At 39.5% G+C, this 12,763-nt stretch overlaps 1 protein-coding gene across 1 annotated transcript in view; it reads left to right on the top strand.

Moving 5' to 3' along the window:
- The window catches only part of MDN1 (midasin AAA ATPase 1), a 125,860-nt gene that overhangs the window by 95,323 nt on the left and 17,774 nt on the right, over positions 1-12,763 (top strand). Inside the window, exons 76-86 of the mRNA XM_056856148.1 lie at positions 384-510; positions 3,251-3,356; positions 4,256-4,371; positions 5,877-6,329; positions 7,928-8,157; positions 8,667-8,807; positions 8,992-9,161; positions 9,391-9,552; positions 10,655-10,792; positions 11,258-11,399; positions 12,076-12,245. Coding sequence (XP_056712126.1) covers positions 384-510; positions 3,251-3,356; positions 4,256-4,371; positions 5,877-6,329; positions 7,928-8,157; positions 8,667-8,807; positions 8,992-9,161; positions 9,391-9,552; positions 10,655-10,792; positions 11,258-11,399; positions 12,076-12,245 — 1,955 coding nt within the window. The remainder of the gene's footprint in view (positions 1-383; positions 511-3,250; positions 3,357-4,255; positions 4,372-5,876; positions 6,330-7,927; positions 8,158-8,666; positions 8,808-8,991; positions 9,162-9,390; positions 9,553-10,654; positions 10,793-11,257; positions 11,400-12,075; positions 12,246-12,763) is intronic.

Below are 12,763 nucleotides of genomic sequence, written 5' to 3'. Positions count from 1 at the left end.
TATATGTCTTATGCAAGTTACACTGATGCAGTATTTGGGACAGTACACGCAGGATGAATAGGCCTCTGTGAACATCTGCACTTAGAAGCAAGAGGTGATGGTTCAAAATATTTGCTTACTCTGTCTGATTATTTTGACCACTTTCTCTGCTTTTATTTTTATGATTACTGTTGCTTGCTTTCCTCATAAAATCGCAGAAGAAAATGCATAGGACTGGTGTCTTATTTATATTTTAGTATTCTTAAACCAGCTGGTTGAGTTTACTTGTCAAAAATAATGGAATCTAAGAAGTATCTAAAATTTTACATTGTGGGAACGAGTAAACCCTTGTATTTATATTGTAAATGTAAAAAAGAAAACAAAGATGATGTGTTTCTTCCTAGGGTTGTCATATCGCAAAGGACTTGCTTGGTCTCATTCAAAAACTTCTCAGGATCTGCTTTTCCTTCACCCATTGGATTTACGCAGTGCATTGGCCTTGGTTAACTGCACACAGAAACTGGACTCAGTGTATGTATTTCCTGGTTTTATACTACACTGGTGGCTTGGTGTTAAAGGGCAGGCATTGTGACAGAAATTGCAAATTGGGATTTCTAAATATAGGCCGTTTTAATGAGGTTAATTTAGTTCTAATTTTAAGGAGATACACGCAAATTGAAATCATAACAGACTCTGTATGCATTGGAGTTAAAGGAACATGTGAATGACTAAAAAATATAGGGGGTAAATAATGCTGCCTGCTTTATTATGAATTATTTATTCAAATTCACTGCTTTCTATGGAAAGAAGAAAAAAGTGCTGTTGAGGTGCAGCCAACTCATGGCAACCCCATCCATGGGGCATTCCAAACAAGAGAGGAGCAGAGGTGGTTTGCTGTTGTCCCCTTCCATCAAAGTACTGACTGTGGCCAACCCTGCTTAACTCCCAAGTTCTGATGAGCCTGGGCAAAGCTGGGTTATTCAGGCTACTGTAGAACACACACAAAATTACATCCTTGCATAATTCCCCTATCTGCCCCCTTTGTTACACTCTGGAGTGAAGGGAAGCAAGCAGCTTGCCATTTGGTTCTTTTCAGTGTGTCCCAATTCTTCTGCCAGAAGAAGTGTAATGCTCATACACAGACCACAGTACCCACTGATTCGGGAGAGGGAGAAGACTCTCCCCCCTTTTTGGGGGGGGGGAAGCAGGATTTACTTGTTTGTCCCTTAGAATGGGATCCCCTCTAGCCATGTTCCTTTCCACATTTTGGTGTCCAGTGTATTCACACGAGGAACATCATTTTGCTAGTAGGCAGAGTTTAATAATAAAGTAGGTGTCCTAATTGAAGAGAACCTGCAAAGAGGTTATACACTCTGCTGAACTTCATTGATGAGTTGCTGTCTTCCTTCCATCACACAGCAATAGCAGATTGCAAAAGGTAACTTGGACAAAGGGTTACCTTTTCCTAATCAATTGAATGCTGTGTGATCATTTTGTTAAGTATTAGTTTCTAATTCCATTGTTAACAATAAAGTAATTAGTGTTTTTCTGTCATGTTTCATCATGTTATCTATCCCCCAGCCAAATTTTAAGTTGTGAATCTATGTGCAAAGATTGTTGAACAAGACATTTCAGCAGAGCAAAGACAAAATCTACAATTAGATGGAATAGTTTTGTATGTTCCCGTCAGGAGTGCAGATATTAGCACATTAAATTTAGACAGGACAAATCTTGGAACAGTTAATATTGATAAATAATGTGTGTACTGATGTGGGATCATTGGAGCTAAACTGAATAGTAGGGGAGAGCACACACCACGGGCTTTAGCCAATGTTTCTTGAAAATCAATATCCTTTATATGGTCATGGATTGCTAAACTAGCTATACTTAGCCCCATGGATTTTTTTTTAAAAAGGAAAGATCCAAAAGTGGTCAGTTTTTCATCTATTGGGTTAAGGCAAGTTGGAGTATAAGGATCAGTCATTAGGCTGTAAAGAAAATTGTTATGTTCACGGATGAACAAGAGTCAGATTCTAAAATTAAAGGCTGCTCGCCAAGCCAAATTTATAAGCAATGTAAGACCACTTTTCTAATCTGAGAGCCATAGTGGGTACACATCTAGGCACTTTAAGAATTTTTCTCAAGAATTTGAATTGAATAAATTCACTAGAAGGAGTAGCTGCTTTTACGCAAACCAGAGCTGCATATAAAAGCAGATTAGTAATTTTAGTGGTAAATAATTGGAGTGCTACTGGAATATACCGTGCTTCCATCATAGAAAAGAATTTTATGATTGCCCTTTCGGGCAATCCCTTTCGGTCTTACCTAGGATTGATTCAGTATGCAATTTCAAACATAATTTAAGGCTCTATTTAGGCCCACCTTTGGTAATGAAATAATCATCATATCCTCTGCATGTAATCGTGTAGAAATTATTTCAGTCCCTAGTTTAGGAGCATATACATTCTCTGCCTCAAAATTTTTAGTTCCATTAGATATTTTAGGAGGAATGATGTATGCTGAGATTCTAGGTCAATAACTTTATAGTAGTTTTTTACTTTTTTGTGCTGCTGAATGGCCTGTGGGCTGTAATAAAGATTGATTAGCTGACATTAAATGACTGATGCTACTCAGTAATCGTTCCTTTAAAAAATGTAAAAATATATCTTATTTCTGCACAGGAGATTTTCCTGTAGCAGATCCGAAGAGGCCCCAAATACATAAACAGAATTCCACTCCCTCAACCTTTTGCAGTGTGTAAAACAACACAAGTCTCTCATCTAATGTAGAAAAAACTGTAAGTTCTCTATTAAGCTTCAGAAAGAGTGCTTTGAAACTCAGTCTCACATTCTTCTTCACTCCACAAAGGAGATATAAAAATGCACCACCTTGCTCGTGACGGAATCCATAGCTGCTTAAATCTTTGAGCGCTCTTTCGTCACTTTCCCAGGTCAGATGGGGCTGCATGTTGGCTTCTGACAATATAACGTTTTTTGGAACCCACGTTTGGAACCCACATTTTTTGGAATTTAACCTTAAGTTCATAACATTATTAAATTGATTCTTAAACATATAACACAGTGTTAGTTGGGATTGCAAAAATAGTGACTAAACTGAACTTCAGGACCTGTCAAGTTTGTACATTGTCATACCATGTCATAAAGAAGGGGATATAGAAATATTGACTGATAGTTGTCCACAGAAGGCTTGAAGTTGCTTTGGGCGGGGGGGCTTGAGAGAGGAGGGAAATCTCATATACTCTACTTTCCAGGTTGCTATCTGAGATCTCTTCATCTTGGGATGGATGCCAGAAATACTTCTATCAGTCTCTTGCACGCCACTGTAGGCTTCAAACAGCATTGCTGGCACCGTCAAAGGTAAATCAGTAACTTCATACAACACTAGATACTTTGTTTAGCCTTTTATTTTGAATGGTTGAGACAGGATCATTTGCTGCTGCATATTTGACGCTGGATTTTAAGTCTGTACTTTTTCTCAGGCATTTCTGTAGTCAACATTGTAAGTAAACAAAGGTGAAACTACCAGCCACGTCTACTAATCTGTCACTTCTATACGCTATTTATTACAAAGTATTCACAACTGCCAAATTCACTTCATGTATTCCAGATGATTGATAAGCTATTGAACTGTTGGGCAGTTTTAGTCCCTGTTCAGTTTTTCAGAGAAGTGTGGTTGATATTTCTTGTTGTTGATGATTATTGATGATATTAATGTGATTATTTCAATTAGACCTATGTAGGCCTTTTTCTTTTTATTTGAAGTTTTATATCTTTTACTGTAAACCACCTGCTGTGAAGCTAGAAACTTGACACAACATGTTGAATCAGTAGAAAATACAAGAACCTTATGTAAATCAGCCAGAAAGTAAGCATTCCACTTAATTTTTGTAATTATTTGGAGAGTCCAGTCTTTGTAACTTCACTTGCTTCGCTGAGAGAGAATCTAGAGCATTTGTTCTCACCTTGTGTCATTGAAACGATAATCAAAATAATTGGGATATTAACTGTTTTTCTCATCTAATCCACCAATGAGAAGAAACCCTCACTGTGCATCCAGTGCTTCAATTCAACCAACATCTCCATATACACAAATACAAACTACTTCCATCAGGAAAAGCAATTAAAAATGAAAATAATCCAGAAATGATGGTATCAGTGTAAGGGAGAAAAGGCTTCATATTTTTTATTAACAGCAGTAGACAGTCGTTATGAAAAAATTATACAAAAATAAACTGTTCCTACCCTTGTCACTGCAGGAAATTGGGCTTGGTACAATTGAAAGATGCAAAGGATTCACTGCACACCTAATGAAGATGCTTGTGAAGCAGAGGAGTGCTCTCACTGGCTTGACAGAGCAGTGGATTATCTTGAGGTACTTGGCCTTCTGTTTTCCATGTGCTCATTTGTTTAAAAAGTGAGGTTCAAAACCAAAATGGAAGACACGGGTTGCAAACTACTTAAGTTAGTTTTTTAAAAAAATAACAAGAAATTAACATCAGGAATTGAGAGCAGCACAAAACACAGAGGTTGTGTTGTTCAGTTTTTAGGGATAGGTGAGGATCGCAAAACCATGAACACATGAAGCTGCCTTATACTGAATCAGACCCTTGGTCCATCAAAGTCAGTACTGTCTACTCAGACCAGCAGTGGCTCTCCAGGGTCTCAGGCTGAGGTCTTTCACATCACCTACTTGCCTAGTCCCTTTAACTGGAGATGCCGGGGATTGAACCTGGGACCTTCTGCATGCCAAGCAGATGCTCTACCACTGAGCCACAGCGCCTCCCCTGTACATGCATTGGGGATGGTTCAGGCACTGAACTCACGCTCTTCGTCTGAAAGCTCCTTCTGTGTTGCTTTTGATCCTGGACCACCTTAGCATAAAACAAATTTGGATCTCCCTTTGAACAAACATTTCAAACAAACATCCTTTATACTGAGTCAGACTATTGGCCTACCAAGGACAGGATTGTCTACTTAGACTGGCAGAGGTTCTCTTTGGTCTTCTCGTATCACTTATGCCCTGCTCCCTTTAACTGGACATCGAACTTGGGACCTTCTGCATGCAAAGGAGATGGTCTGCTACCGAGCAGTGCCTCTGCCCCCTTTCATTCCATCTCGGTAGGCTAAAGGACCCTCTGTGCTTTATGCTTAAATTGTATTTATTTACGTACATCGTTTATAGTCTGCCTTTCTCTCCATCACTCGAGGCAGATTACACAGAGCTGAAATAAAGTATATGCATTAATGTGACATATTAAGGCAGAAAATACATAGTAGGACCATACTGCAGCAACAGACAGTACGTACTATACATAGTAGTATAGTCCACAGTCCCTATACCTTTACCAAAGCATCTCTCTGAACCATTTCATTACAGTACAGCCCTATGAGCTGTGTAAAAAAAAAAAAAGCTTATCCTGAATAATTCAGTTTTGCATTGTGGAGAGTGGGAGTCCTCCTGACCTTATCAGGCAGGCCATTCCGTAAGGTTGGGGGTTCCACAACAGAGAATTCACATGTACAGGCAGTTGTTGATTTTGCCCATTTGCCAGCTCCCTGGTTCATAGCATTAAGCCACAAGCGGCACTGTACAAAACAGCCTTACATGCCTTGCAGAATGCCGAAAGATCCCGCGGGGCACAGGCATATCCTGCCTTCTTAATGCTTTTTGAAGTAATGGGGGTATAGCTCAGTATATCTGTATTCACGATCAGTATATTCAGTATACCAGTATAAATCGGATCTGTTTTTAACATGTATTCGCTGTTCTCAAGGAATCTGAAAAGCTTCTTGATTGGGTGGCTACGGGCTGGCTGAACTGTATTCTTGATATATTGAATTATCAACAAATGTCTTCTCTTTGGATCTCATAAACAGGAATCTTCTGAGCTGTGTACAAGAGATAGATGCCAAACTGACCATCAGTAATGAATACAGTATAGCATTTCCTCCTCAAGATGGTGTTCAGCAATGGACCGACAGGTTACAGCACCTTGCCATGCAGACTGTGATGGTCCTTGAGCAGCTGTCTTGGCTTATAGAGTGTTGTCCCAGGACAGACATTCAGTCGATCAGTCTCACATGTGACAGGACTGAACTGAACCCAACCAAAGTTCCCACGTCAGCTCCTGAACATGTCCCTTCAGAGCTACGATACCTCACTCCAGTGGCCTCAGACCAGCTGCCCTTTGGGTGCAAGATGCAAAAACAAGATCCGCTGTGTCAGCAGTTGGCTTCCAGAGTGAAGAATATGCTAGTGGAAGTTAAGGTGATAAAAGCAGATGTGGACAGAATAAGACAGCTATCTTGTGAGACTCTTTTCCATTCCTGGTAAGTAAGATACACAGCAGAAGTCTAGTTTACAGCATTAAAAGAGAAGTTTTCTCCAGTTTTCTGTTACATTTATCTTAATTTACAGGATTTATACCTACATGGACAGGCTGGAAGGATGTGTCAGTGCTGATGAGCATCAGTATGGGCAACTGGGGACCTGGATTAAGTACCCAGAGATTAGTGCTGTGAAAGCTGACAGCCCGATCCTACAGGCACATCAAGCCTGTGGAGCCAAAAAACCTAGGGCACCTGCTTTGTGGTGCAATTCTAAACTGTTACACCTTTTTATACCCATTGACTTGAATGGATTTAGAAGTGTGTAACTCTGTTTAGGATTGCACTCTTGGTAATGCGGATCTTTTGAGGAGACCCTTTCACCGTTTGGGTGAAAGTTTCAGAGTCGGCTTGTCATTTGGGTGCTCTTCCTTGAATTCCAGAAGTCTTATAATATTAGGGTTGTCAGCCCCTTTTTTTGGTGTTGCAGTTTTAGCCGAAGCATTATTAACCATTTTAATAGCAAATCTATTTTGTATTTGTTTTTATCCTGTACTATTTAACTACGCAAATTTGCTTTATTTGATGGTCTATGACTGCAAATTGTTGTTGTTGTTAAATTCCAGAAGTCACAGTTGAGAAGAAGATATTGAAATTAAAAATTCAGAGTTATCGGTATTTGCTTACTGTAATTTGGATATTACAGTAATGGTGAAATCAGTTTCATTGGTTGGCGCTGTGCTTCTGGGCTAAATTCAAAGTGCTGGTGACCTTTTCACAGCTTGGAAACGATGTACTTAGAGGACTATCTTGCCTGGTATCGGGCAGAGCAATCCTGAGTGGTGGGGGTAGTTAGAGGACGGCTGGGGACAGGGCAGCTGCACTGCCTCCTGAGGGGCTTCCTGGCCTAATTAAAAAAAAAAAAGGCGACCCACAGAAAACCCCATGAAAGTCCTCCATTGAGTTTCATGGGACTATGAAGAAGAAGAAGAGTTGGTTTTTATATGCCAACTTTCTCTACCGCTTAAGGAAGAATCAAACCAGCTTACAATCATCTTCCCTTCTCCACAACAGATACCTTGTGAGGTAGGTGGGGCTGAGAGAGTTCTGAGAGAACTGTGACTAGCCCAAGGTCACCCAGCTGGCTTCATGTGAAGGAGTGGGGAAACAAATCCAGTTCCCCAGCTATTTTGCAGGTGCAAGTAGATGCATGCAAAAAGGGGCGTTCCCGGGCCGATAGGGCTTAGGGAACGCCCCTCTGGATGCACTGATGTGCTTCTTCCACAAGGAAGAAGATGCTGGGAATGGTTTTGGCTGATTTCCTGCTCCTTAGTGCACCTCCTGTGCCAAAGCATAAAGCTTCTCCAACACCCAGCATCAGTTTTTCAAATGTTTTTGGGGGTTGCTGGGGCAAGTGGGAGAGGATCCTTTTTATAGGAGACAACCTATTAATTTCTCACAAAGTTGTTTTTTGAACTGTTTTGTTGTTTTTTGAGCTGTTTTGTGCTGTAGGGCAGCCAGTTTTATCTGGCGTCAAAGACAGACAAATGTTTGGATTAAATGGTTCTGTCAATGCAGTGCATTTTTTTCTCATACTACAGGAAAAGCTTTGAGGTTTGCTCTTCTGGGATAGAATCTTTGCTTCAGGTTTCAACTCAGCTTCAAGATATAGAATCCTTGTTTGTTTCACCAGAAATGGAAGTCAGCCGAGCTGCATCTCACACAGCACTAATCAGAAGTCTTGTATACATCCAAGAAGAAATTAATAGAAGTGTAGATGACTTTGCTATTTGGAAGACACAACTATTCAGTTCAATTTCACATTGTGATGGTAACAACAATCCTTTCCCTCTCATAATCAGTTAAACAGTGGGCCTATTAATATATTATCCTCTGGCCATGTGTGGATATTCGCATTTGTGGCTACGTAAAATAAAATAGGTCACAATTTCTTGATGATCCTGGGATCATAAAGCACATTATGCATTACATCCCAGTGAGTTGAGGAGGACATTCTTGAGCCCTAATGAATGGGTCAAATGAGAGGGTGAAGTGTTCAGAAGCACTATGAATTATGCTATCCTGCAGTCATAAAGAGGATAATGGATAAATGATGTGAGGGCTGGCCCGGAAAATTGTTTTAAATGCAACAGGAAACATGATACATTTAAAATCCAAAAAAGAAAAAAAAATGCTATGCCCCAAGAGTTGTGTTTGGAGAACTTAAGTTTCACACACAGTTGTAACTAGAACACAGATTTCTCTACGTCATAATCATGTATTGGCTTATGTGGAATATTTAACGGTATTCCAACTAACATTTCTACTGTGTTTCCAAAGGGGACCAAAAATCAGATGATGGGTTTGTAGAGCACTTTTCTGAACAAGTAGAACTTGCAACCCATGCTATCTTGAGTGCTATACAGTGTTTAGTAGAAAGAAGAAAAGAAAAAGAAGAGAAAGAAACCTCTCTGGCTGATGGTAAGGGTCTCCCCACTGCCCCTGGTTGAACTTCACTACTCCTTTATACTTTGAAGCATTCTTCCTATCAGTAACTGAACACAAAGAATTAGCTAGCCTTGGGGAGATGAGTGTTAGTGGGTTTCCAAGAGCCCATTTGAAACATGACATTGATTATTGTATTTTTCCATACTTTGTACCTAAGGGGTGCCCTCAGTTGACAGGCTCAAGTCAGGGCTTTTGACTAAACTCTTGGATGAAGACATCTGTTCTGATGTGAGTTCTTTGCAAGCACAGAAAATAATTTCAGCCATTTCTGAACTTCTGGAGCGACTGAAATCCTATGGAGAAGATTACACAGCCTACAAGTGCAAGGTAAAAATGCATCAGTTCCAACTCTTCAGCTATTGTGACACATTGGCCTAGTGGGAAGAGACTCTGAACATAACTTTCTAGATGTTATGTTGTTTTCCACTCACTTTGCTTCAAAAATGCAGTGTTTTTCTGAGACACTTTTGAAAAAAAATTAGTCTGGTGTAAGCTTGTATGAACATAACAGTTTAGAGGTTTAAACCAGTTTTAATATACTTTTTTTTGTCTGCAGCTTTTTAATCAATCTTGCCACTTACTGGTGCGTCTAATGCCAGTACTCTACAAGTATTCCAATATTATCCTCTTCTACCTCACTGTTTCCTTGGCCACCCATAGAAGTACTGGAAAATTGCTTTCTGTCCTAGCTAACATATTTACTGAACTTGCCCAGAAGGTAAGGAAATATCACTTTCTCAGGTATTTGGAACCTAAAAAGAACGCATCAGTAGAAATTGAATGGATTCCAGTGTTGGTGCTATTTATATATTTTATTTATTGAAAACATATATCAGACACCTTTCTGCCTTGTGGATCTCAAGGCGGCTTACAATATAAATAAAACAACAATTATGAAAAGCACATAAAAGTCCACAGTTTCACCATTATCTGTATTTACTCATTTAATTAACTGGGGTGGGGGAGTTACCATTTCTCCGATGATGATGAGATAATCATAAGCATGCAATAAGTGCAATTTCCAGAATGCCAGAAGTCTGATTTAAACCTTTCTTTTTTTTTTCAAGCCCCACAATCTATTCTGCATCACAGTGGGTTTAGAATCCAAAGAGTCATTACATAAAAACAAAGCACAGTTAACCCATTTACTTCTCGTTGTGGCAAGCACTATCATGAGTGTTAGTCAGCACAGTTGAGTGTGTGAAGTAATACTTGTCCCCAGCAAAAGTCAAAAAATTCCCAGTTCCCCAGGAAGCAATATCCAAAGTATTCAGCCTAGACAGTGTATGAAACCTTAGCAATGGATAAAGTTGTTTAATTAGCATTTCTATGAAGTTTGAAGATAGGGTTTCATTAGAAACTCATACACTTGACTGAGTTCTTAGAACAGGGATGGGGAACCTTTTTTCTGCCAAGGGCCATTTGGATATTTATAATATCATTAGCAGGCCATACAAAATTATCAACTTAAAAATTGGCCTGCTATGTTCTTGGGCAGTCCTAGCAGCTCCATAGCTAATGATTCTTCTCCAAGGGGGGAAAAGGTTCCTTTCCTCAGCAAAACAAACTCACATCCGCCTTGAATAGAGGCTATTCCTGTCCGCAGGAGGGGGCAGATCGCCAGTCTTAGATCCTTCTGAGCTAGAGATGTGCCAGGACCCACGAAGGGCCAGACCAAATGATTTCATGGGCCTTATACAGTCCCTGGGCCTGACATTTCCCACCCCTGTTTTAGAATAATAATCTAATCTTATTAAAGGCATATCATTTTAACTAGAATGCTGCCATCTGCTTCATAGCGTGTTTGTTTTTTGTATTAGGGGTTTTGTCTACCGAAAGAACTCATGGAAGAGGGAGCAGGAGATGGAGCAACCGACTTCCATGACTATGAAGGAGGTGGCATTGGAGAAGGAGAAGGCAAAAAGGATGTGAGCGACAAGATAGAAAATGAAGTTCAGGTATGTGTAAGAGACATTTGGGAGAATGGCTGCAGAACAGCCAGATGAATGACTAGAGAATATTAATACTTTATGGAAACCAAAGATTTGTTTACTTTTCAGATGCGTGCTCTTCTAAGAATGAATGCTTTTACGTTATTGTCCTTTGGTAGTTTAATAGGTTTTGCAGCAACTTTCCTTGACAGAAAAAAGAACAGGCTGCAACTATTCTAAAGAAAGTGTCATGAGTTCCAAAGGACATCAAAACCAATTATTATGCCTTTTTGATTAAGAGGGGAAAAGGGTTCGATCCACTGGTTCCATTGTGCTGAGCAAGGGCTCTTTCTGTTAGAGGAAGATTCTTTGTTGGATCCAAGCATTTGAAGTTAGATTTTGAATAAGTAATAAAGTAGCTTTGCCAAGTTGGTAAAAAAAGAAACAAATGCTATTTAAAGAGCCAGAATAATTGTTGGTCTAATAATCCAGGTAGAAGACACTTACCAGAAGGGTCAAGAAAAGGACAATGAAGACCCAGAATCTAAACCAGATATTGAAGGAGAGGACAATGCAATTGAAATGTCAGAGGATTTTGAAGGAAAAACCTATGATGGGGAGCAGAAAGAACAAGGTTTGTATGTTGTAATGTGAGGAGGGAAAAGGGATTGCTCCTCTCGCCCATTACAAACCTACATGTGCATTCAAATAGTGATACTACTTAGAGTTTTGGGTATGTTCCTGAGATCATTTTAGTCATCTTTTTGCTTTGAATTGAATAAACTATATTCACGATTGCCTTTTAATCACATGGAAGTTCTTTCAATTGATTGGAAAAAAATTAGTGAGAATGCTGATAATTCCATTTGTGCTTGTAAACACTGCCATGTAGTAGAACTGCAAATATTTGTACAAACTTAATATGACTCGACATCATGAAAGCATTAATTTTTTATAAAAGTTGCTTATTCTTTATTTCTTAACCAACATCTGGTCAAATCAGTATAGTATCATGAGGTTTGTAATTATGGGAGGAAGGGCATTGCCATTTACACTAACAGTGGGGTTTTTTTGGGTGCATATGATCACACACCGTTGCCTTATACCGAGTCAGAACACTTGGTCCACTGGTTCTAGCTAGTGTTTCCTACTCTGACTCACACCCGCCCTCCATGATCTCAGGCATTGGTTTTGGTCCGCTCAGCATGTTGCAGGGAATGGTGAAGCCCTTGCTTGTGGGGGAGTTCTAAATGTTCACTGTGAATTAGGCTGTATGTGCCTTATACGTTGAGCTGTGTTACTTTTCATAGAAGAGGATGAGAAATCTGATGATGATGAAGAATTAGATAAACAGATGGGAAATCTTGGAGATGCTGAAGCTGATAAGCTGGATGAGAGGCTTTGGGGAGATGATGAGGAAGAGGAAGATGAGAGCGATAGTGAGGACAGTGTAACGGAAACTGGACCAGGAATGGATGAGGTAAAAACAAAAATGAATGTGTGCTCTGAAAGTGTGGAGCCAGTTTTAATTGTAATACATGAAATGCAAGCTCCTTGATGCAAAAGAGAAGAGATGATTCCCAAACAACTGAAGTTTTGCTGTTGTCCTTGACTTGTTTATCAACGTCTTTCCATTTTCTTACCCTTAAGATGTTGAGGCTTGTTACTAGCAGCCATTTTAACTGTCTATCTTAGTTAGACTCACCAGAAACCAAAAGGTATATTCTCCTTACTTATTTTTGTACAGGGCCGTAAGCCCCTTTTTCTGTTGCATCTTTGGTTAGCAGACTCCTTTCTTAGGGAACCCAGTTAGATCCCAGATTTGTTAATATTTAGAAAGCACACACAGACTTCTTATGCCCACTGTGATCTTAAGGTCAAATTTAAACTGGTTTAAATTTGATATATATTTTTGTTCCAATGAATTTTTTCTTAAAAGACACTGAAAATTTAATTTGAACTTTTTTGTCAGGAAAGCTGTGGGGAAGCATCGCGTTG

The sequence above is a fragment of the Euleptes europaea genome, chromosome 10 (assembly GCF_029931775.1).
Source record: "Euleptes europaea isolate rEulEur1 chromosome 10, rEulEur1.hap1, whole genome shotgun sequence".
Taxonomy (NCBI): Eukaryota; Metazoa; Chordata; class Lepidosauria; order Squamata; family Sphaerodactylidae; genus Euleptes; species Euleptes europaea.
This window is presented reverse-complemented; position numbering and strand designations above follow the sequence as displayed.